The sequence below is a fragment of the Teleopsis dalmanni genome, chromosome X (assembly GCF_002237135.1).
Source record: "Teleopsis dalmanni isolate 2A chromosome X, ASM223713v2, whole genome shotgun sequence".
In the NCBI taxonomy this organism is placed as follows: domain Eukaryota; kingdom Metazoa; phylum Arthropoda; class Insecta; order Diptera; family Diopsidae; genus Teleopsis; species Teleopsis dalmanni.
In genome coordinates, this window is record NC_051848.1 from 3502687 (window position 1) to 3527005 (window position 24319).

At 27.6% G+C, this 24319-nt stretch overlaps 1 protein-coding gene across 4 annotated transcripts in view; it reads left to right on the plus strand.

Moving 5' to 3' along the window:
• Window positions 1-19252, plus strand: part of LOC119689674 (ras-related protein Rab-5A) — a 28775-nt gene extending 9523 nt beyond the window's left edge. For 3 of the 4 annotated variants that reach the window (XM_038104553.1, XM_038104556.1, XM_038104555.1), the window contains exons 2-5: window positions 16813-17209; window positions 17389-17509; window positions 18884-19052; window positions 19133-19252. In XM_038104553.1, coding sequence (XP_037960481.1) covers window positions 16944-17209; window positions 17389-17509; window positions 18884-19052; window positions 19133-19239 — 663 coding nt within the window. In that variant the 5' untranslated portion in view covers window positions 16813-16943 and the 3' untranslated portion in view covers window positions 19240-19252. Of the gene's footprint in view, window positions 1-16240; window positions 16339-16812; window positions 17210-17388; window positions 17510-18883; window positions 19053-19132 lie in introns of those variants that run through there. The other variant, XM_038104554.1, reaches the window with a different exon arrangement.
• The last annotated feature ends 5067 nt before the right edge of the window (window positions 19253-24319 follow it).

A 24319-nucleotide genomic window follows, 5' to 3' on the forward strand; every position in this document is an offset into this window, starting at 1 on the left:
AGAAGTTCAGTATAGATTTTAATATCGTTTCTGCTAAGGCCAAGGATAGCATCAACTTTGATGTGATCAGGATCAATGAATCATTTTGACTGTCGCATGCCTGTTTGGGCTCTCCAGTATTCAAGTAGATGTTGTTTCTCCCGTTCGGATAATAAGCTATTTGTGAAGCTATTTGTTACCCCGCAGAAGGGCTCTGGACCAATAAAAGGAGTACATGCACCCTTCTTTGCTAGGGAGTCTGCTATTTCATTGCCCTCATGCCCTTCGTGTCCCGGTACCCACATAAGAGTAACATAGTTCCTCGATGCTAGGGTGTTGAGAAGTTGAAAGCATTCCCAGACCAACTTTGATTGGAATAAGGATTTTGCTAAAGATTTTAGAGTTGCTTGGCTATGTGAAAGGATGCATATTTTGGTACCTCGGGTGCCCCTTCGTATGCATTCTCTTGCACATATCTCTAAGGCATGGACCTCTGCCTGAAATATGGATGCAGTTTTTCCCATTGCAATTGCTTTGCGGAATTTCGGTCCTATAACTCCTGCTCCCGTACTGCCATCTTCTATTTTGGACCCATCAGTATACCATAATTGTGAGCACTGTTTTGATTTTTTTTAATTAATACTTTAACATTGATATGCACTCTAATAGATAATAGAATAACATACTCTGTATTAATAAATACTATAAAAATATAGAGAATAAAAATACATACTTTGATAAGAAACACTTTAGTAATATATGCAAGTTATAATAATACACATATTTGCATATTGTTTACAGTGTATCTTTTGCTTTCATCGTACATCTATTTTATTTTGTTTTATCTCAATACAATATTTGCTTTGTGCAAGTGCAATTCATAGTCTACTGCACTCCAAAAAGTTGAAATTTGAGGTTGCAATAGATTTGTTTTATTTTTTTTTTTTACTCTTAGTGTTATAACTTACATCTCCCCCCATTTTCCATTTAGTCGCTATTGTCATAGAATGTTAATTGTTGAAAGGTGAAAGTCGCTATTATACTAGTAGCAATTGCAGTGACGGCGTCAGATACATTTGTTACTTTTTTGTCATAAATAAACAATTAAAAAATTGTGAAAAAAGTGTGAATATTAGATGAATTTATATCGGTGTTTGATTAATCTTTAATACCCTTCACACTTGGTATATAATGCAGATATGCCAAATTTGTTTGATTAATATATATATATACAAATTTATATATATATACATATACTTTATTATTTATATTTAATGTCATTTTTAAAAAAATAAAGAAATGACGCCTCTGATTATTTAAACTTTTAACTGCTAATTAAAAAAAGAAACCAAAACTAGTTTTAAATTCATTTTAAATTAGTACGAGTATTTCAAAAAACTGTTTTAAATCGTTTTGCTCGGAGTCAAGTATTTCAGTTTACATTGTTTGTTATCTTTTTAGATTTCTCATAGAAATTCTCACATATTTTGTATCAAATCACATGACAACTTAAAGATTTTTTCTGATTTTTTTCTGATTTTTTTCTGATTTCTGTAAGCAAACACGAAAACAAAATGTTGTTTTGCTCTTGGATTGCGTTAGGAGTAGCAGCGCCTCTTTAAATTTTCAGATACAAATTTTACAGATACTCACTCTTACTTGAACAAACGGAGAAAGCAATTTAAAATTCTAATCTTTATTTACATAAATAAAATAACTTGTTATACTTATATCTCTATATGAATGGGCATTTATATTTATTTTTAATGATGAAATTTGAGCATTTTAATTTGTGTATATTTCTGAGATATTTATTTCAGTTTTTAATTTAATTCTTTATATACATTTTTATCTTTGCAACTCCCACATTTTAACATTTCAACGCCATAATGTTGTACTGAACTCCTGGTGCGTTTACAAGACGTGTAAAGTGGAAGAAAAATTCCATTAATTCTAGTCCCGGAGTATTGTAAATATCTGCATGCTTGTGTAATTTATTTAATTATGCATATCTGCCGGAGTATTAACTGCAATATTTCATTTGAAAAATTTAATACCATACACAGAATACAATTTGGCTCATGTTTGGCTTTAGAGTGCGATATAGATAGAGATGCTGGGTCTGCATTTTGGATATAAAGTTCTCTGTGTGTGTACATGCAGAATTATATATCCATGAAAAATTGTAGATAGTTGTAGTCACATACAATCACATGCAGTATATACATTTACTGACACGCGTTGCACTGAAGTCACTCAATGTGCTTCCATAAAAATGCACTTTTATTTAAGTGGGTGGAAAATATACAAATTAAATTGTAAACTGACACAAAAAGTTAATAAACTTTATAATAAATTGTGAAGCAAAGCAAGTTCTTGGTGGATATGAAACGCTTGTCTACCAAAACTTATATAAAAGTTTTATATCTCTCCTTCTATTTCTCTTTCGATTTATAAATGCAGTTCTGTGCATATCACTGCAGCGTAAATTCAGACAATCATAATTTGAAAATTGTGCTTCAATTGTTTGTTATTATCTGTGACACATGCAACAGGTTTGTTTTCTTTTGAATCACAAATTGCCCATTGTAGGAAATGGGCAATCTATCTGTAAGAACACACTTTGTTTCATCTGTAACATTAAGAAAATATCTAAGGAAATTAATTATCATAACTTAAAAGAATTTGCCGAAATACTTATAGGAATATACAAAAAAATACGATCGAAATATAAATTAAAATCCTAAAAAACAAAACCGATTATTAAATGGGATTTTGGATCTTTCGAAATAAATTAACGCAATAAGACATCTGCATAGACAGAAACACTCAAATATCAGTATTTAAAAACTATAGTAATATTCCGTAATCAAACGGTTTTCAAATTTTACCAAAAAATTTTCCATCTAGTATGCACCGTTTTCATGAAATTGGCTTTTAAAGTAAAATACCTACCGATTTTTTCAATAAACATATAAATGTGTAGATAAATTTGGTGTTTGTATTAAAAGAATCAATGGATAGTTCGCTTTTAAGGTGGATTGCAAGAAATCACACCCACTGAAAAAAGGAAATTATTTTGGTAAAAAATATTCACAAGATAAGGTATTAAATAATATGCATATATACGAATCAAGTACAATTATGATTTTTTTGGTTTTCAAAAATTGAGATTAAAAAAAAGCAGTTTTTTGAAAAGATGATCCAAAATGATCCAAAGTGATCCAAAATGTTCCAAAGTGATTTAAAAAGATCCAATTAATCAAAAAAAAAAAACAAAAAATTTAATTGGACTAAAGAATAAATTATTTTTTGAGATATCTAAAAAAATGTGTCAACTAAAAATTTTTTTGTTAGATTGTGTTAGTTTTAATATCCTGTATTTCAGTTTATATTGATGCTGCACCTTCTTCATAAGACTAAGATTTTTTTTATCGTTTCTTGAACTAATGAATCACTTTTTGTTTTTATGCCGAACGAATCGAAAACACCGTGTACATAGAAATTAGTAATACTTTATCCATTATTCCAATCTCTTCAATCTTTATATTTCCACTAATTGTTAAAATATGTACAAATTACAAAAGTGATATTTTCTTAACATATTATTTTTCCATTGTGCTCAGCAAGATTCAAATGAATTTGCTTCCGTTCATTGAATCAATCAGAACCATAATTTATCTTTGTTCCTAACAGTAAGCGAAGAACGTTTTATTTTATGATGATTCACTTGCTCTCCATACTAGTTATTGTTTTCTTTGTTTCTATATGTCCATTGTTGTTTCCGATTAAGTTTACTGTTATGAAGGTCAACAATCTTTAAAAATAAATTTTACAATTACGGGTACCTTTAAAAAAAGAATTGTATGTATTTGCTTTGAATTGTTTTTTATTGGTCTGTACTTAAAAAATGGAAATTGTTTATATTTGCTCTTAACAAAAAGTATGATTACCGTATATTATTTAGAAATTAACCAATACTTAAGTTTAAGTACATTGAGAGATAAAATAATAATAATAATAATACGAGTAAGAATGATTTATAATATTTTTTTTATCATTATAAATATACGAGTCTCTTATATAAATATGTATATAAACTTTAAAGATACTACTTCTATAAAGTATTATAGATTTCAATATAAACTCATATTTTGCGTATATGTAATCCATATTGTATATACGTATGTATTTCATTTAATGTGTATTTATAAAATATATACCATTCTTTATTAGAAAGTTATATTTCCATAAATTTGTATATTACTCATATTCTTTTTTATACATAAAGATATATACGTATATATTTTGATTATTCTTCATTTTATTTTCAGTTTCTTAGATCTTTTAATTTTATAGTTCTATTCCCGATCCTGATTAGCATTGGGACTAGAAAAGCACCACAATATTGCCGTACTTACGGTTACGAGATACATTAATGCTACGTTATTTATTACTAAAAATGCTATTTATTTTCATTAGATTTCATTAGATCTAGTCCCGGGGTAGATTAGCATCACAACACTTAAGTTTAGGTGCCAAAATTTCTGTACTATTAAAACAACTCAATTTATATTACACTCACACTCACACTCACGTATAGTTACGGATAACTTTTTAAAAAAAGAAACAATTAATATTATACTACTCGTATAGGTACCGAAGACCCTTTTCTTCGTCCTGTAGGTCTATATAACCGTCTGTCCGATTTGTCGGCTGGAAAAATTTTAAATGTACTTGTAAAGATTTAAGAAGGGCATGAAAGATCCAATTCCTTTTTAGATGTGACTTGAATATTTAATAGTGGGTATAAGTACTAGAAATTGCTATATGTGGGTCAGAAGGCCTATAAAATCGATTTGTTAAGATTTCTTTATTTCTATTAAGTGAATAAAAATTCTCAATTATGAATAAAATATTATTAAATAAATTCAATTCATTCATTTTATTAATAATTTATATCAAACTAATAAATAATATTGTAATATTTTTAAATTAATGTTTTCAAAGTTAGTAGCTAATTGAAGCCATAATTATATATTGCTATAACGATTTAGTAGCTGAACTTAGAAACATATACATACACACATATATAGAATCAGGATGAAACCCGAGAATGGTATGTTATGCTCAATTAAGTAATTTGATAAGTAGGCGTTTACAGACTCATACAGTTAATTGAATTGTAGGAAATATTTCCTTAGCCCAAGCATTGGAAAAAAAAGTACGTGATGAGTTTAATTTTTAATATTAACCAAGACATAGAAATGTATTCTGTTTAATTTAATGCATTTTAATTTAATGAATAATCCTTATAATCTTCATATATAAATTAAAACTTTATACAAGTACACATATATATTCTCTCAGGTGGGTTGAAAAACACATGGGTTTATGGTATGGCATATATTTTGATAAGATAATTTTGTTTTACAAATATTTTACAAAAAAATTTTTAAATATATTTAATTTTTTTATTATGATACTATAAAAACAGCTGTGATTTCGCAAATATCACAAAAAAAAACAGACATATTTTTCTTAAAATATTTTTACAACATTTTTTATGATATTTTTATTTGGTAGTGTAAAATAATTTGCAATTGGTTTTTTTAAACAAAAATTAATTAATTAATTTGTTTATAATTTATTGTTTTGACACTGGCTAATTGGTCACACTAGCTAATTCACCTATATATATCGACTACAGTCATCCTTAGAGTATTTATTTAAGCATTAAAAAAATATTAAATAATCTACATAAACAATAGATTTAACATTAATTTTTATTTACATATGGTTTTAGTATATAGATTTTAAGTATATTAATTATTTTTCAATTACCTTTTAAATATAAAAAATTATTAAATAATTAATAAAACCTTTTCTGTTGTATTATTAATTTTTGTAATAAAAAAAACCTGGCGTTAAGATGTTACTAATATCTATCGGGATTTATATTTTGTGAATGTATTTTTACTCCTTCCTGGTATGCTGATATCAAATCTTATGTCTATTTTAGATGTGTATATGGTTGAGTGAAATATATACTATATAACTTTCTTATATGAAATAAATATCTTTGTTTTATATAATATATATATAACTTTGTTATATATTTGACAACAAAAATGGTAGTGGAATATCGAGAGTCCGTATTTGTTTTGAATGAAACCTTTATTGTCAGAAAAGAAAAAAAAACTTATTCTCGTATTATCAACACTTAGCTTTGTATTGGTGATAGCTTACTTAGAACAGTATCATTATAAAGTTGTTTTCACTAAATGATGAATTCTAAGTAATAGACCCTACTATAACCTGGTAGATACGTTTTATGTTATATTTATGAATCTGTATTATACGAGTTAGATTATACAAATATATAAACCGTTAATAGCATTAAGCAATTGTCTTACTTATTATATTTAACATAACTGTCATTTATAATTGTGCTTAAATTATCACATGACAACAATTTGTATGGCAGTTACAATATAAATATTTTTTTTGAAGAAATGCACGTGTTTCCCCTGTTATACAAACACAATCACAATTTTCCAGTCGTGTGATACCAATCCGTCTTATTTGTATGCGTTTTATAGGGGATCGTTTCTATATACTTTTTTAATAATAAATATTTGTCAATCCTTATTATTTTTGATTTATTATATGGTTGGTATTATTTGGTACATATTTTATAATGGCTATTTATAGAATGTATGCCAGATCTTGGTATAGCGTGAGTACCAGGTCTTGGTGTAGCATGACTGATAGATCATCTTGTTATAGTCTGAATACCAGATTTTGGTATAGATCTTGGTGTAGCGTAAGTACCATATCTTAGTACATCGTAAGTAGCAGATTTTGGTATAGCGTGAGTAGCAGGTCTTGGTATAATGAAAGTACCAGATCTTGGTATAGCGTTAGTATTAGATCTTAGTGCACCGTGAGTACCAGATCTTGGTATAGCGTGAGTATCAGGTTTTGGTATAGTGTGAGCACTAGATCTTGGTATAGCATCAGTAACAGGTCTTGGTATAGTGTGAGCACTAGATATTGGTATAGCGTCAGTAACAGGTCTTGGTATAGTGTACGTTCACAACATTTATTTCCGTGAAATTTGCAATTTAAGTGCAATTGGTTTTCTTATACCACGATAGTATAGGCCTTTGTACATTATCTCTTAAAAACTTTTAACAAAAACTCTCTTAATGTAGGAAAAACCAAATTACGGGGTAGGGTTTATATTATAATAAGGGCCATTGATTTTCAAATTAAAATTAAATTTTCCTTTGATTTTTAATATTATAGTTTATTACTTTTTTTTTAAATTTATTTTTTTTATGTTAGTTTGTTTTTTTTGTTGATAGAATTCCATTTTTTTTGTTTTTGTTCTTTTTTTTTTGTTTTTGTTCTTTTTTTTTTTTTTTGTTTTTTTTTTTTTGTTTTTGTTCTTTTTTTTTTTGTTTTTGTTCTTTTTTTTGTTTTTTTTTGTGTTTTCATTTTTTTTTGTTTTACTTTTTTGTTTTTCTTTTTCTGTTCTTTTTATGGTTTTTGTTTTTTTTTTATCATTTTTGTTCTTTTTGTTTTTGTTCTTTTTGGTTTTGTTCTTTTTGTTTTTGTTCTGGTGTTCCTACTTAACAAAAAATAAAAAAAAGACAATATAAAAACATTGTGGAAAACACTGTTAGGCAATTCCTCACATAACAATTAAACAAAAAACTGCTGACCTTCAGTGTGTAGTATGTCTGGTAGTGAGATTCTCTCACCTCTGCTTTTTACTTCATATTATTGGAGCATTTCCATTAAGAGCAACTAATTGTATTGTTATGTGCAATTAGCACAATCAACAACTACAATATCGTCAAAGAAAAACAATAAGCAAGTGTTGTATGTATGTATGTTTGTGTGTACAACACATGCATGTACAACACATGCATGAGAATATGCCTGTGCATGACTTAAGTTTTTACGCTGGCTTATGAAAGCAACAATAAAACAGCAGCAGCAACAATAACAACAACAACAACAACGATACATAAGTAAGAGCGGCAACAACAAAAACAATAACAAAATAAATGCAAAATTCTTAATAACTCAATGAATTAATCTTGCTTCATTCCACAAGTATTCTGTCTGTGCAATGGCGTTTTATTCCTCATTCTTCTGTCTTGCACTTCTGACGTGCTTATCCTACTGAGTTATTATTTTTAATAATTCCTTTATGTTTTTAATATAATTTTACTTTTTTTTCAATATTTTTTATCGGCTTCTCTTGTCTACTTTTTCATATTTTTCTAATGTCAGAGTTAGGTGCCGTTGAATTTATTAGTTAAACATGAACGTTTCAATTTTTCTTTGGATTTTTCGTTGTTGTTTTTGTTGTATTATTTTCATTGAATTATATATGCACCATTTCCCGCACACACAGCGTCGTAGCATCGTAGCGAAAATTCGCACGTTTCCAGGAAAAACTTTAGTGTATTTCCAGAGACCGTAAAATAAAAATGTTAGAGCTTTAAAGCAATCAATATTTGCTTTTGTGAAATCAATCAAAACCAATAATTAAATATATACAAAATGAAGAAGCATTTATTTAGGTGGAAAATTTATTTAATTCTCTTTAATGTTAAAAAAAAATTCTGAGCATCTAAGCCGAAATCGATGTGGATATTTAATAATTGCAATATTTAAATTAAATATTTAAATAATTCATCGCTTTTTATAGTCACAAATGCGCTTGTTTATTATTGTCTTCAGCTGTCATTTTCCAGAGAAATTTTGTTTTCTTTTTAAGTAATTAGATTGGATTACACAGGATCCCACACAGTTGAAAAGCTAATTCCCAAGAATCTTTACATATTCTGGTTTATGATATTTTATCTTAGTTTTATTCAAATAAACAACAGAAGTTAAAATTAGCAAGAAATTTGTAATTGGAGAATGTATCATATGTGGGATGATGTTTGTTTTCACAAACAAAAAGAAATTATTTTCCAGAAGTTTGCTTAAGGGTTCCAGAATCACATAAAAGTTCTATTTTTATTAAAGTTCTCGAAAAATTAAAATTAAAATTGAAATATAAGTTAAATCTAACATATGTATGGTATATAGGTTTATACCTGTAAACGTAAATAACTCACACTTCTGAAAAAAAATACATATTTTTTAAAAGTTAGGCGGATTCGAATAGCAATGAAAAGACAAAGACAAAAATTTTAGTTAATTTATTGAAATTCGGCTGACCATACAACGCTGTTTCGATTATTGCCATGAAGTACTCATCATCAGTGGTCTTAGGAAATATTCGAATTTCTTTTTAATTAGTTTATAGTCCATATATAATTTTCGAGAGTCAGTGTCAGGCTTAGAACTCGTACCTGCCAAATTTTTATTTCTATATAGTGTTTGCACTTTGCTTGCCATTAGATATAATGATATACAATATTAGATCTATTAATACTGGACTCTTTTATAGTAATTTTTGATGACTTGTCGGTGCACAGCTGGCAAAATCACGGACATAACTTCAACATAATAACCTTTGTGTAAAAAAGTATAGTAGTGAAACGTCGAAATATATTGGTGAGCAATAACTTCTTTATTTCCGAAGAAGTAGAGGTCTATTACACTTCCAGAGCAAATGCCACAACATACATTGACTTTTTGTAAATGCAAAAGTGTATATATAGCGTTCTATGATGTACATTGAGTTTCAGTTTAATAATAATAATGTTTATTGTTTTATAAAAGTCAAGTATATTCAACTTTGATCTGTCAAAAAACGCATTACAGTTAATGGTTCAAAAACTAGAGTTTATCCTTTACATTATTGCTTTTCATTGAGTAGGTGTATTACTGCATAAATGACCTTTAAATGTTATTTTTATTCATAATTAAGTGGTGAATAATCGCCCACTTATGCTAGTAAAATACTTATTACAGAATTTCTCTTAAACGTATATCAATACAATATAAGTAAGTTGATGTATTTTATGTCATTTAAAATTATAATAATATTGAATTATAACAATGCGTATTTTGCAATTGATATATTGTAACTAACGTCTATCACACACCCGAGCATATCAATGATAAAATTAATAAACCTTTTCAATATAAATTGAAATATGTTTACAAATATTTTACATAAATTTATTTGGTTTATATTAAATTAAATGGAAATCATAAATATTGTGTTTAATGAAAATTGAATAATACAATCAATCACACATTCATTCAACACATAGCTAGCTGGCCTATATTACGAGTATATAGAAAATATTTTACATATAAATTTTAATTAGAGATGTGGGTAGAATATAAGGAGCTTTATTATGAAATTCAACCTGTAGGCTTATTTTGTTTATTTTTAATTAAAATGTTTTATGTGTAATTAAAGTATTTAAAGTCTTTAAAAAGTATACTATAAAATTTTGCTTAAATATAACTACAATATAAAATGACTGCATAAGTGTTATCGTTATGTTGCTTGAGAATAAAATTTCATTCATATAGATAAAGTTAATATAAATATATTTGTCATATATTATCTGACAAATTTAATTATATTGTTGTTGTTGTTTTTGTATTCTTCTTGGGCGGTGAGGGGCTAAACTGAGTTATATTGTAAATATACGTGATTATTTCAAGTTTATTTTTTTCCAATTGCATTAAGATTCTCATGATACATCCTCTAGGTAATAATATTTGTTTGGTAGTAATTTTGTGGTCTTCAAACTTTGTAAAAATATTATATTTACGTTTGAAGACCCTGAAAAGTGTATAAGTTTTCCAAATGTGAGTAGGTATGGGTAAGGTTTAATGTATTGCTGTACTGTCAAAATTTAATAATAGGTAAGTGCGGTCAAACCTTCTATTTCCAATTTTATGTATCGGTGAGGTAGATCCTTCGTTGATGTACTGTCAAAATTTAATAATAGGTAAGTGTGGTCAAGTCATCTATTGGCTATAGATCAACCATTTATGCACTGTCTAAAATTCATGATATTTAAGCGTCTAGAAGAGGAGTTATGGTGTTTAAAATGACAAAGTGTGACAAATTGCTAGTACTATGTTTTATTTAAAACTTGGTGAATCTCTAATTGAATCGTTTCTCAATTGATAAACCAAGTCCATGTTTTCTCCCGTGGCAGATATTGCCGCTTTATGATAGTCTATATACAACGTGCATTTCTTTGACAATAGCTATTTGCAGTTAGGCCAACCATTGACAATTACATGTGTTGATATGGTCAACTACTTTAGGTATTCACTTACATTGCACCAAAGTCATCGTGATATCGCATATTATAGTTGCAAATTTTTAAATTTAAAATTAGAAGTAGTCGTTTTTGTAACCAATGTTAAATTGCATATATAAGTAGTGTTTAGGTGGGAAGTCATGTATACTCTCTACCGTATTGTTCTGTAATATTCTCATAATATTAATAACTTCCTTCAATGTGACTGTAGAACATTAACTATTGTCCCTTTTGCAGCTTACAAATTTAATTAGTATTTTAGTTTTAGGTTACACACTGCTTCTTCTATTTTGGTCTCTTTAATTATTTTTGTTTATCTAATTAAAATATTTATTCCTCATAATTCCCTCAAAGCCTTCAATTAAATTGAACTGCTATGTAAATCTTTCAATTTAGTTTGCGAAGTTTTTTGGTTCCAAAACATATTTCGATAAATTATTGTATATCTTTTTCACTTACAAAAATAAATCTTCTATTTAAAGAACTGAAAAAATCAATTTCAAATGGTGATAGCGTGTCTAACTTATTTGTTTTTGATTCCTTTTTTGAACCAAAAATAAGCCGGGCACATTGCAACGAATGAGTATCTTTGTTGGTTGGGTTGTAGTCAGTCGGTGGTTGTTTTTCAAATTATATTTTCAAAGAACCAAAATAGTCTGCCTGCCATTTATAGTATTTTTGTTTACTGTCATTAGATGGATACTTGTTGCTGATGTCAGTAACGAAAAGTGCTTAGTAGGCACAATAAAAGTCACAAAAAATGCTCAAAAAATGATTTTCGTTTTGGAACATTTTCATAAAATGTTGATATTTTGCATTGGATGTTAGTACTTTTGTTGTCTTTTTTGTTTTTGGATATATAATACTTTAATGACGAACTGCAGGAAGTCTTTATTATTCTTTAACATACCGAATATGTTTCTTTTTATTTATAGTATAAATATTGAAGAATTAGTTTCGAGACACTTAAAAATTATTTAAGAAGTATATATTAAAAAAATTTTATGGTCTTTTTTGTTTGATAAACAACAATATTTACAAATATACTTAGTGCTAAAAAAAATCTATCTAAAAAATCTTTAGACGCGGAATTATCTCCGAGTGCTATGGAATGTTCGCAGGAAGCCTAAATGATGAATAAACAAAGTAATAAAATTTTGAGATATTCTAAACAGTTATTAATGTTTACTACGTGTTCCCATATACGTAAATTTTCTACCGTATTTTAATAATTTTAATAATCGATTTAAGTAAGTCTTTGGTTTCACTTCAGACTTGTATATATGTATACATATACTATTATAATACTACATTTATACATTTATAAGTTGAGGTATTTTAATATAAAACATACGTTATTCAATAAGCAATAAAAAATAATTTTTTCGTATTCACTTGGCCCAATCCTATATATATATATATTTTTGTAGACTCATTGAAGTATACCTTATAATTCTTCCAACGGTTTTTTTTTTGTTTTGTATGACCCCAATCTCCTCGAAGTGACTTCCTCCTAATAATAATTTTAACAACACAAATAATTCATGCAGTGTATTGCAAAATGGGTGCTAGTGGTTACCTTATTTTTTTTGTCGGAAATATATGCATAATGGTGGAGTTTCATGATTGTAGAACAGCTCAAAAATATAGTTGCGAAAATTGGTTTCTGTTACCCAATGTTCACAGATCGCGTTTAAATCTCTGATTATAACATAAAGCAGCGTTTTCAATTTATAGATAATAACGTTACAGTATATTTTTAGCATATATTTTTAAATTCATCATTTTTGATACTTTTATATGGAATTAATATGTCATAACCACTATCTAGCCCGTTTGTGTAATATTTTAATATATTAGTTGTCGCTTCAAGCCTCGATATCTCCAGAATCAAGCTATATTTGCTCAGAATAGTGAAAGTTATTACAGTCATTATCAAATCGTGTCATTCCAGTAATTATAATTACACACAAAATTTCTATTTTGGTAAAAATAAAGTAAAGCTTTAAAAAAAGTGCTGGCGTAGAACATTAAATTGATTTTTTACTGCTTAATTTTATCACAATATGTTAGGACCATCTGAGTCGTGGTGCTCTCATAATAATACTGACTGACTTGTCAAAAAATCTAATATTTTAGTTTTAATTTCTTGTCATTTAGTAAACACTAATCTCATTTTGCATAGAATCATATATATATATAATGTATGTCATATAATTAAATTACTATATATTTTTTTTATTTATTTTATAGACATTGCGTTCTCTTATATATAATACGATGAACTTCACGCATAAAACTAATGGTGCTCTTGACATAACAAAATAAGCTACTTTTTCGTTTTATAATCGGTCTGTTGTTTCCGACCTTATCATTATTTACTTAACTATTTTTAAGAGTACATACATATGTTAGAATTTTTGAAGACTTGACGTGTTTGCGTAGTAGTTTCACTCACGCCTTTGCCTTTCCTTGCCTTAGCTACAAGCCCACAAGTTTAGATGATTCATACTTTGTTATTGCTTTATTCCTCTTTCGCTGACGTTAAATTTTACTACATTTTATTACCTAATATAAAGTTCAATTACAAATACATAGTACAGTGCAAGGCCATACGTGGAAAATATGACAGACGGTCCGTAGTCAGTCTGAAAAATTTCTTAAATAAAAGTTGTAAAATTATTCTAGTATCTGGCAGTGATTGCAATTTGATTTGTTTTTCTCTCATTTATATATAAACAGGGTGTTTCGTATTAAAGTGTTGTAATGAGAGGTAATTACTTGGTTTAAGACCCGAAAAATATCGGTTTGGTAGTGGTGAGATTCATACATACCCCATATTCTAAGAAAATTCTGTATCTATTAAGCGAAAACCCAGTCAAAATTTCGGTTCATCTAAATAATTGTAATCATATACTTATGTTTAGTTAATTAAATATTTGGTTTAATATACTTAATTAGTATAATTAATTTATTAAGTAATTAATCAATTTTAATGGATTTAAAAGTTATGGTGGCTCAAAGTAGACTGTTTGGAAAAAAAAAAAAAAATAAAATTGAAACTTATGTCTTAAAGAAAATCTTATATTGTTATGAAAAAAAATCAATGTTGAGACAATTCGGATAGTTAGAAACAGATCTAGTGAAATGCAAGAGCAACAAGTTGAAATTAAAATAATGTAAGATACATTGATAACGAAGCAGTGAAACTGCGAACCGGGCCGCAGAAAACTAGTAACTTTATAGATCGCCAAATATATATTCCAGATAGAAAAAGTACTTTTCCTGGGCCTTAATTTCGTGCTTGTACTAAAGTACAGCACACTACTCCAATATTTTTCGAACACTATATTGTGTTCCAGCTATTGCTTCTATGTGTATTTGTAAAGAGTGATAAAATAATAAAAAAAAATAATAGTAAACATAGTAGAGATTTGCTTGCTGTTCGATATACCAATATTATTAAAAGGTTCTTATATTTCCGAAAATATGAAGAGTTCTCGATCCAAATATTAAAATTTGAGAATATTGAAGTTATTCCAGCACCACAATGCTCAAAGACTAAAATATTATATTGAATTGATTAGTAACTGAGAGCATTTACACTGGCTGAACTTTGATAAGAATTTTATGTTCGAACCTATATATACATACATTATTTTCTAATTTTGTCCAGAACCAAAAATTTATATGTTTTAGTGAAATAGTAATTTTAGCCCATATAGAGACGCTGGATTGGTATGTTTACATATACCATACAGTAGATTATCAGTTTAGCTAATATCTGACGTAATAAACCCGCTAAATAACGAACGATCCCATATTTGTAAATAATAAACGCACTAAAAATATATGGCTTTTATGATGATATATTTTTAATATTTTATTAATGTTTCTGAGAGATGTATTTTTAAAGCAACTGATTCACTTTTAAGTCGAAATTCTAAATTTCATTTACATAGCTCTCCATATCTTCTGATTTTTATGCTTACGCTATATTCATAGTATTTGCGACTTTATTAGACTCTGTGAATGTGTCACATCCCCATTTTTACATCTCAAAGTCACCGTAATTGTACATTTCGAAATCGGTGATCTTTTAAATAGTCATCATCGTTTTATGTTTCGAAATCGGTAATCGTTCATATAACTTTCCATTTTAGCTGATTTTTATGCTTACATCATATAGGCAATATTTGTGACTTTGTTAGACTCTATAAATGTACTAAATCCCCATTTTTACATCTTAAAGTCACCGTCATTTTCGAAACCGGTAATAGTTTATATAGTACTCTATATCAGCTGATTTTTTTGCTTACATCATAAAGGTAATATTTGTGGCTCTGTTAGATTCTCTAATTGTACTACGTCCCCATTTTTACATCTTAAAGTCATCGTCATTTTATGTTTTGAAATCGGTAATAGCTTATATTGCTCTCTGTATCAGCTGATTTTTATGCTTATGTCATATAGTCAATATTTGCGACTTTGTTAGACTCTGTAAATGTATCCAGACCTCTTTTGTACAGGTCTAATTAAGTCAACTAAGCTCCATAAATAATTCCTGAAAATATAAATTTTCTTTACATTTTTCTTTTTCTCTTTCCTTCTTTATTCAAGTCAGATTTCGGTTTATTTATTTTTTTTTTTTTCTGCTCATAGTGTTTGGCTGTCTCAAATAACCGATAAATTCACAAAGTATGAACGCACTTTGATTATGGGGGGCGTATATGTGTTCGTGTCTCTAGAAGTGCCACATATTTCAATTATAAAAAAAAATAAGTTAACTCTTCCGCACTTTAGTGTAATTTTCTTATTAAGAATCTTCATTCAAAACGAGCCAGCAAGAGATTTTTTATTACTTCTTGCTTTGCGTTTTTGTTTTTGTATTTTGAGTTTTCTGTTTTGTTATTGTTTTTGCTTTTGGCTGAGTTGACTTTTAATTTAAATTTGACAGTTGCTTTTACGCTGTTATTCTCTTCTTTAGTATTGCAAAAGCGGTGAGATAGGAACAAGTGAAAGCACGAAAGCACGATAAAGTGAAATACTGCGCTCATAATATTTTGTTGATAATGACGGCAACGTCGTGAAAAAAGTAATATCCGTAGAGTTTAAAAAATCGTAAAAAAAGTGTTATTAGTTAAAGAACCAAAAACAAAAAAAAAACAATAAAAAACAAGATTTTATAATATTTCAAATAAATAAATATAATTTTATGTTAATTTAAGTATTTCCAGAATTTTTACTTTATTTCTTAATCAATCAAGATAAACAACGGGCGATCCATGCTTTTTAGTTTTAATATTTCTACGTTGTGATTTGCGCTATAATCTATTCGCTTACTGCAATTTCCGTAACGCCCATAATAGAGAAATATTTGCTGAGTTCTTAATAGGCTCAGTAGCAAGCTAAACTTACTTTCTATTCTTGGAAAAAAGAGTAGAAAAATGTTCAATGTGAAATTAGTCGAAGAGAATCTCTAACAACAAAACTAAAAATTATATATTTTTTTTTACATAAAGTTTATTACACAACTAATATTAAATAGATTTTTTTTTTAATTTTGCAGAGCTGTCTCGAGTTGATCTTTAGAAGCCGTCCTTTTTAAAGGCCTGCAATATAGACTTTATTTAATAAAAGCGCAGATCAAATAAATAAGCCTTATCAAGAGGTTAACAATAGTTTAAAAAGTTTTAAATAATGGCAACAACTCCTCGTAGCGGTGGTGGTGGTGGCGGTACTGCTACACGCCCCAATGGCACATCCACAAACAAAAGTTGCCAATTCAAATTGGTGCTATTGGGAGAATCGGCTGTTGGAAAATCGTCGCTTGTATTGCGTTTCGTTAAAGGACAATTCCATGAGTACCAAGAGAGTACGATAGGTGCTGCATTCCTGACACAAACCATTTGCATAGAAGATACAGTGGTTAAATTTGAAATTTGGGATACAGCTGGTCAAGAGCGGTAAGTATATACGGTGAAAGCTCTCTTAAGCAGAGGCACTCACGCGAATATACTCACGTTAATTGCCTGATTAATAGTGAGTTGTCCGTTTATGAGAATGTTCACTGTAAATTCCTCATTTATAAAAATTAATAAAAAAAACTTTATTGTTTATATTAATCTTATCGTTCATTCTATAGGTATCATAGCTTGGCTCCCATGTATTACAGAGGTGCACAGGCTGCTATTGTCGTTTATGATATACAAAATCAAGACAGTTTTCAGCGAGCAAAAACCTGGGTCAAGGAACTGCATAAACATGTAAGTGCTATTTTAGATGCCGCTCATATACAATAAATCCAATGATCTTTCTTTGTCTCTCATTCTGCTCTGTTTTTTTTTTTTATATTTTATTTTCTATATTCGCATACATAACCGTTCAATTTAAAATTTGTGAAAGAAAGATCATTGGTCTTATAAATGAAAATTTAACAATTCTTCTTCAAAGTACATTTACCCTACAAATTTACGTTTCTCACTTGATTTAATATTTTTCGTGCATATTAACACAAATTTTCATATATCAAATTTCTTTTAAAATGCATTTTGCTGATTCAGCAAATGTTTTAAATTCCATACATTTGAAATATTTGTATAATAGTAGTTTGATTACTACATTTTTAATTTTATTATTGTATAGTAAAAGCATGTAAATATGCTAATGTGGGCCGAGGAATGCATTGCGTCCTTAAGCTATTATAACGGAGCCCCGGAAGTTTATATAAATGAAAACATATATCAGTTATATTATATATATGTATGTAGTATATTTTTATTAGTATGAGTAGGCTTTCATAAAAATAAAAACATAAACGATTTTGTTAGGAATATCTGAGTGACAGAGTCTGACCTACGTATTGGTTATCACCAAATAGGGAACAGTATGAGGTGTATTTATTTTTATTGCTACCCAAATATGAAATCTCACAAAAATAAATTAACTTTAACTACAAATGAATTATTGAAGAAAGAATTCAACAACAATACTTCCTTTATAAGGTCTTCAAATGTAATTTAAGCTAATCGCGATCCGCTTCAAAACTTTCAAAAAATATATTATATCGACCTTACTATTATACATATTATACGCATTTGAATAAAACAAAACAAAACAAAAATAAAATTAATAATTACCAAGCTACTCAAACTTTTTCACTGAGAATAAAAATAAAACTATATTCGCAATCTTCTTCGTGGTTAGTTTCCTCGGTATTGGTTTTGAAATCTACGTAGGTACTCTAAAAGCAGGACATGAATCGGTTACAAGACAAATAATTTTGGGTAGAATGGGAATGAACAAGTGGTTGCTGCAATATGTGAGGGGTACGAAGACTGGAGAGTAAGAATAAGGTTACGTTCTTTATTGAATTTAGCACAGTTAAGTTCTTACGAAAATTTATTTTTATGGTCTTCATAAAGGTATTCAGCGCTGATTGAAAATATGCTACGTTTTCTAGGAACCTCATAACGCTTTCAACAAGTAATATATTTCGTATATCATGATGGATCCGTAGGGTCTAGAAGAGTGCCATACTATTTTAACCAACCTTACCTTCATTCAATATTTTTAATTTATTTAATCAAACTTGTTATATGTATTATATATTCAATTGTTTTTTTCTTTCTGTTTTGAAGGCCTCACCGAATATTGTAATTGCTCTTGCTGGTAATAAGGCAGATCTATCAAATATACGTGTAGTTGAATATGAGGAAGCAAAGCAATATGCTGAAGAGAATGCATTACTTTTTATGGAAACATCAGCAAAAACTGGAATGAATGTGAATGAAATCTTTTTGGCTATTGGTAAAAATAATAAATAATTAAGTTTTTTTTATTCTTTAATTAATATTACTTTTCTTAACTCCTTTATATCCTTAATATAGCCAAAAAATTACCTAAAAATGATGGAGCAAATAATCAAGGAACCGCCGCAGGAAGAAGGCTAAATGAGAATGAGAATAACCGACAGACGAACAATTGCTGCAAGTGATGTTCTTTTGTAGGCAAGTTTTTTACAATACGTAAACAAAATACTGCAAAATAAAATAATATTTTAAGTGTTTAATTGCAAGCAAAAATAAAAATATTATAATTATTAAATCGCGAATATATATATGTATATACATATATATATATATTATTCACTGTTAATATGTGTAACTGAAATGCATTTCGTTAGAAAAAAATAAAATTTAAACACTTATGCTCCGGTTTTATTATTATATATTATTTAAAATTAAATAAATAAAATGTATTGCATTCGTTTAGGTGCATTTTTTTGTAAAATAAAATTCGTATTTTTCTTTTCACACATAGCATTTGTTGCTTTTTATAGTTTATATTAAAAATTGTTCTCAATATAAATTAAGTTATTCTCCTCTTAAATTGTACTGAAATCAAGTTAGAATAATATACATAAGTTTAATTCTATGTCACTTTTATAGTTAAGTTGCTAGTTTATAGTTAGTAAATATTTAATATTTTTATATTCTTTAAAATGTATAAAGGTGCATACAAACTCTTGTGATACGATAAGATACACAATATTTATAATCACTGCAGTATGTGGGATAACACAAACAGATGCTATCGATATCATATCGATCATATCGATAAGGCAGTCAAAAGAATTGATCGAACAAAAAAGTTGTTAGTGGATAATTAGGTGCAGAGGAACTTAGTATATACAAATTTAGTAAGATATAAATATTAAATATATATAGATCAGCAAAATGATAAAATTGCATAGTTGTTGTAGTTACTTATCGGCTCCTGGAATAAGGAATAGCGTCATGGGTGGCAGTAATAGTATCTTGTTTGGATTTAGATAGAGAAACCTTATTATACTAATGAATTGGAGCTATAAATCGATAGGGCTCAGATTATTATGTGTGCTGAAGAAAGCGAAAAGATAAGCGACGTCATTAGGTGTAAAATTGCAGTTAGGAAAATAATGTGGGCATTGTCATATTTACTAGTAAAAACCGACAATTTACCAATGTAGCTATGTCTACATATCAATTGAATCATGACAGTTCTTGCTGAATGTGTGAGGCGTTTCGCATCAGAGGGGGTACTGTTTAGAATCTGGTTAAGAAGCAACTATGGTTGCGAAAATTATACTGCCTTGTTATGGTAAGCTAAAAGTCGTTGTCGATATATGACCTCAATGTTATTATATCTATCGCGATAGGTGTTAATGTATTTTTAGTACCGATTGAAAGAATAAAAGGGTTAACGTCCCGAAAGTACTTGTCTACAAAGAAGACTAATCATCGGTCGCCACCCCAAACAGAAGCAATAAATCATGCATATGTTTATAGACTTATTTTGAAAGTACCCTACTGTGTCTTACTGTATCGTATCTATTTGTGTTTATGTCGTTTTTTCAACTCACACGGGTTTGTACTGTAACTTACTGCACCGTATCTATTTCTATGCCTCTTTAATAATTTGCTAACAATATTAAATATTTTATTAAACATATTAATAAATAATTTGTATTGTATCAAATTTTCTTTGGTTAGTAATTTTAAAAATGTATACATTGCTCTCGAGAACGTGCACGCTGAAATATTTGAACATTTATATAAATTTATTACGGTTTACGATCTCGACCGATGTCTATATATAACATTTCTAGATTGTAGTATATATAATTTTAGTTTTTTTTTAGTTTAAATTGAATTTTAAAAAATAATTTTCTTTTTTAATATTAATTTTTTTATTTACGAACTCTCAGTAGACATAAAATTGTTATATATTCTAGCATTTTCCTCGCAATCTATTAAGATATTATGTGATATATTTATTTTTAAATATTTTAACGAGTAGACTTGAGTAAGTTTTGTCCGACCTCAATGCCGACTTCTTTTAGTTTTTGAGTAATTGGATTGAAATATATATCCCGAAGTTGCTTTGTAGATTCAACTATTTGAACTGAACTTTATTTATATACTGTTTTAAGCTGTTTAGTTGAAAATGGGTATATAAAGTACACAAATGTTTTTTTTCATATGAGCGCCCAATTTTATTTAAATCTGTTTAGTTTTAAATGTTTCAGTAAGTTTTTTAATTTTTTGATGTGAATAATATTGTGTTGAATAATATTTTAAGCAAATAATAGGTTGTTATTGTACTGAAAACTAGCATTTTTTGATTTACTAGATCTATAAGTCGAAGGACTCATGTAATTTTTAGGGAAAATTAATTGGTTGACGTAGATGAGAGTAATGCTTAGGGAAGCAGAAATTTTTTTTAGACAACAATAACTAAATTACTAAGGGTGAGATATCGTATTAAAAAACTTAGTGAAACGCAATAGATCCATAGTTGTTTTGCATAAAATCACACATAGGTTCACCCATAAATCACACCTAATCAAATAGTATAAAACAAATTTAAAGATAGTCTTTATTAAGGATCTATACTTAATTATTAAATAAGCGTAATATTTGGCCGATTACATATTTTACATATTCATTTGTTAGACTTGATAGTGGTTAAATGTGAATTTTTATATTTTTGAATTATAATACCATCAATAGATTATTAATATTCTGTTAATAAGTAGTATGGGAGTGAAATTAATTTTCACTAAAAGGTTATTTCCAATGCAGGTCTAGTCACATGGTTTCCCCACCTAGCATGTGACTAGACTAATTAAAGGTTAGCTTTAATTAAATTTCCTCCCATCCTTAATCCACCCTTGTTGTCGAACAATCCTCTCTCTATTTGCACTTTCTTTACCCAATTTTATTCTGATACATGTATTCGTGTTTGTAATTTCTTTGATGTCATCTGTCATATAGATCACCATAGGTTGGCACAACACCAACAACAACACAACATATTACAGCCTATTATTATTACTTACTTCTGTTATGTTGTTGTTTTGATCCGAAAAGATCTGTTATTTCTATCTCTATTGAGGTATATATTGAAAGAGGCAAGCTGTAGTTCTGAGAAATATACCCATTTGTTTCTGGAAGCAAAGTAGATAGCTGGGGTGATCTTATATTAATATATTATTTGATAATATACTGGTTTGAATTAATTAGTTTTAAAAAATTAATAATTTTATCAACTTTATCAAGAGAGAGGAGTAGGACGTTAACACATGGAAGAATGTGTTTTTAATACAGTTCCAGATATATTTCTCTAATATATATTTAAGAAGCGATGATGTGTATGTAAATTTGCTTATGGTTAAAAAAAATATTAAATATTTTATTATATTTGCTTTTTTACATTTTACATTATATATTTAAGAATATCATATTTTATTAAGTTATTAAGTCTTCATTTTTATCATTAAATGGCCTATAAAATATTAAAGTTACGTAGTCTGTTATTTAATAATTTTGTTTTTGAATATATAGTATTTGTATATTGCAACTAGTCTTTTTAATTAAATAATTAAAACATTAATGTTTTTAAATAATTATTAAATAATTTTTTTCGGGCAGTTATTTTGTATTGACTGTAAAAATTTTATACCGATTAACACTAAAGCTGAAGGACTGATTTGTGTTCTTAAAGATAAAATGGCAATGATTATCAAAGCAGGTTCTCTTGATGTATTGATCAAGAATATGTATGTTTGAATACTTGGCAATTCAAAGTTCTATTTGATTAGATTTACAATTTAGATTCTAGCTTCTTGACAAACAAACAAACGGACAGGCAAATAGATGGACATGGACTAATAAGGAACATGTGTGGTATTTTTATTTATCATTCCATGTATGGTATTTTTTGAAGTTTTTGTAGCATGTAGAGTCATGATGCTTTTCTTCATGTTGTGAGAACCGAGTAAACTATAAATGGATATCGCCAGAATGATGTGTGTCAGCATAATGAATAGAAATATACATTGTTTATATGAGATCCATGCCGTTCCTTCAAAACCTTAAGATGACCTTGATTAGTATATAATAATTTATATGTTTTTATATGTATAATAATGTATTATAATTTTTACGTATTTCAAGTATTCTATATTATTATGATAATACATTTCGTTAAATGCATTTAAGGTTAATCGTCATTTTAATCAATATAAGAATTGCTTATACGGGTTTGCCACTAAATGACGTATGTGGTTTTTTCTTAATTAATCGTTGAACGGCTTTAAATCTAGAAAGTTTAGGTTTAAAGCCTAAAAAAAACCAAATATTTCAACGTATAGGATAGCGCAAAAATTGCTCAAAATATTGACATTAACCGAAATTTGGAGTATTGGAATTTCCCATTTTTAATTGTTTTATTATTTAAAAGAAATTTCTTTCTGTATTCACAATTATGTAAATTATTATATTGATATTTGCAATTAATTTTTAAAAATTAAATTCCTGATTTAATTGTAATATATATAGAGTTTATTGAATTTATCTAATTGAATTCGATTATTTACTTTATAAGAAATTTTTTATTTAAAAAAAATCAAAACCACAAGTCTATGGCGTGTTTTTATAATTTGCATATTTTATCGAAATTGTTATATTGGATTTTATTATTTTATACATAATAAAATATTTTATTTTTAAAAATAATATTTAATATTTTTTTATGATAATATATTTTTTTGTTAAATTTATTATAATAGGTTTTGCTATGTTATACATTAAAAATTGTTAAATTTTTTAAAATAATATATTTTTTATTCAATTTGTGTTATTTCATTTCATTATTTTATTCATAATAAATTGTATTATTTGCAAAACAAATTTATATTCATTATTTTTCGTTTTTATTATAATTTATTCTTTTAATCTCAATTAGTTTTATTGAATTTAATTATTTTATAAGCAGTAAATTATTTTAGAGGGCTCGAACAGTAATAAAGCAACAACAACAAAAATTGTAATTATTTTTTTGAAATTTGGGTGATCATACAACGTTACTTCGAGTATTGTTATATGCTCATCGTCAGTGATCTTTAGGAAATATTCGAATTTTTATTTAATTAGTTAAATTATTAATTTATTAATCAGTAAATTATTTTATTTGTAGAAATAATGAATAATTTTGAACTCTTTATTAATAATGATTTGTATAAAAAATTATTA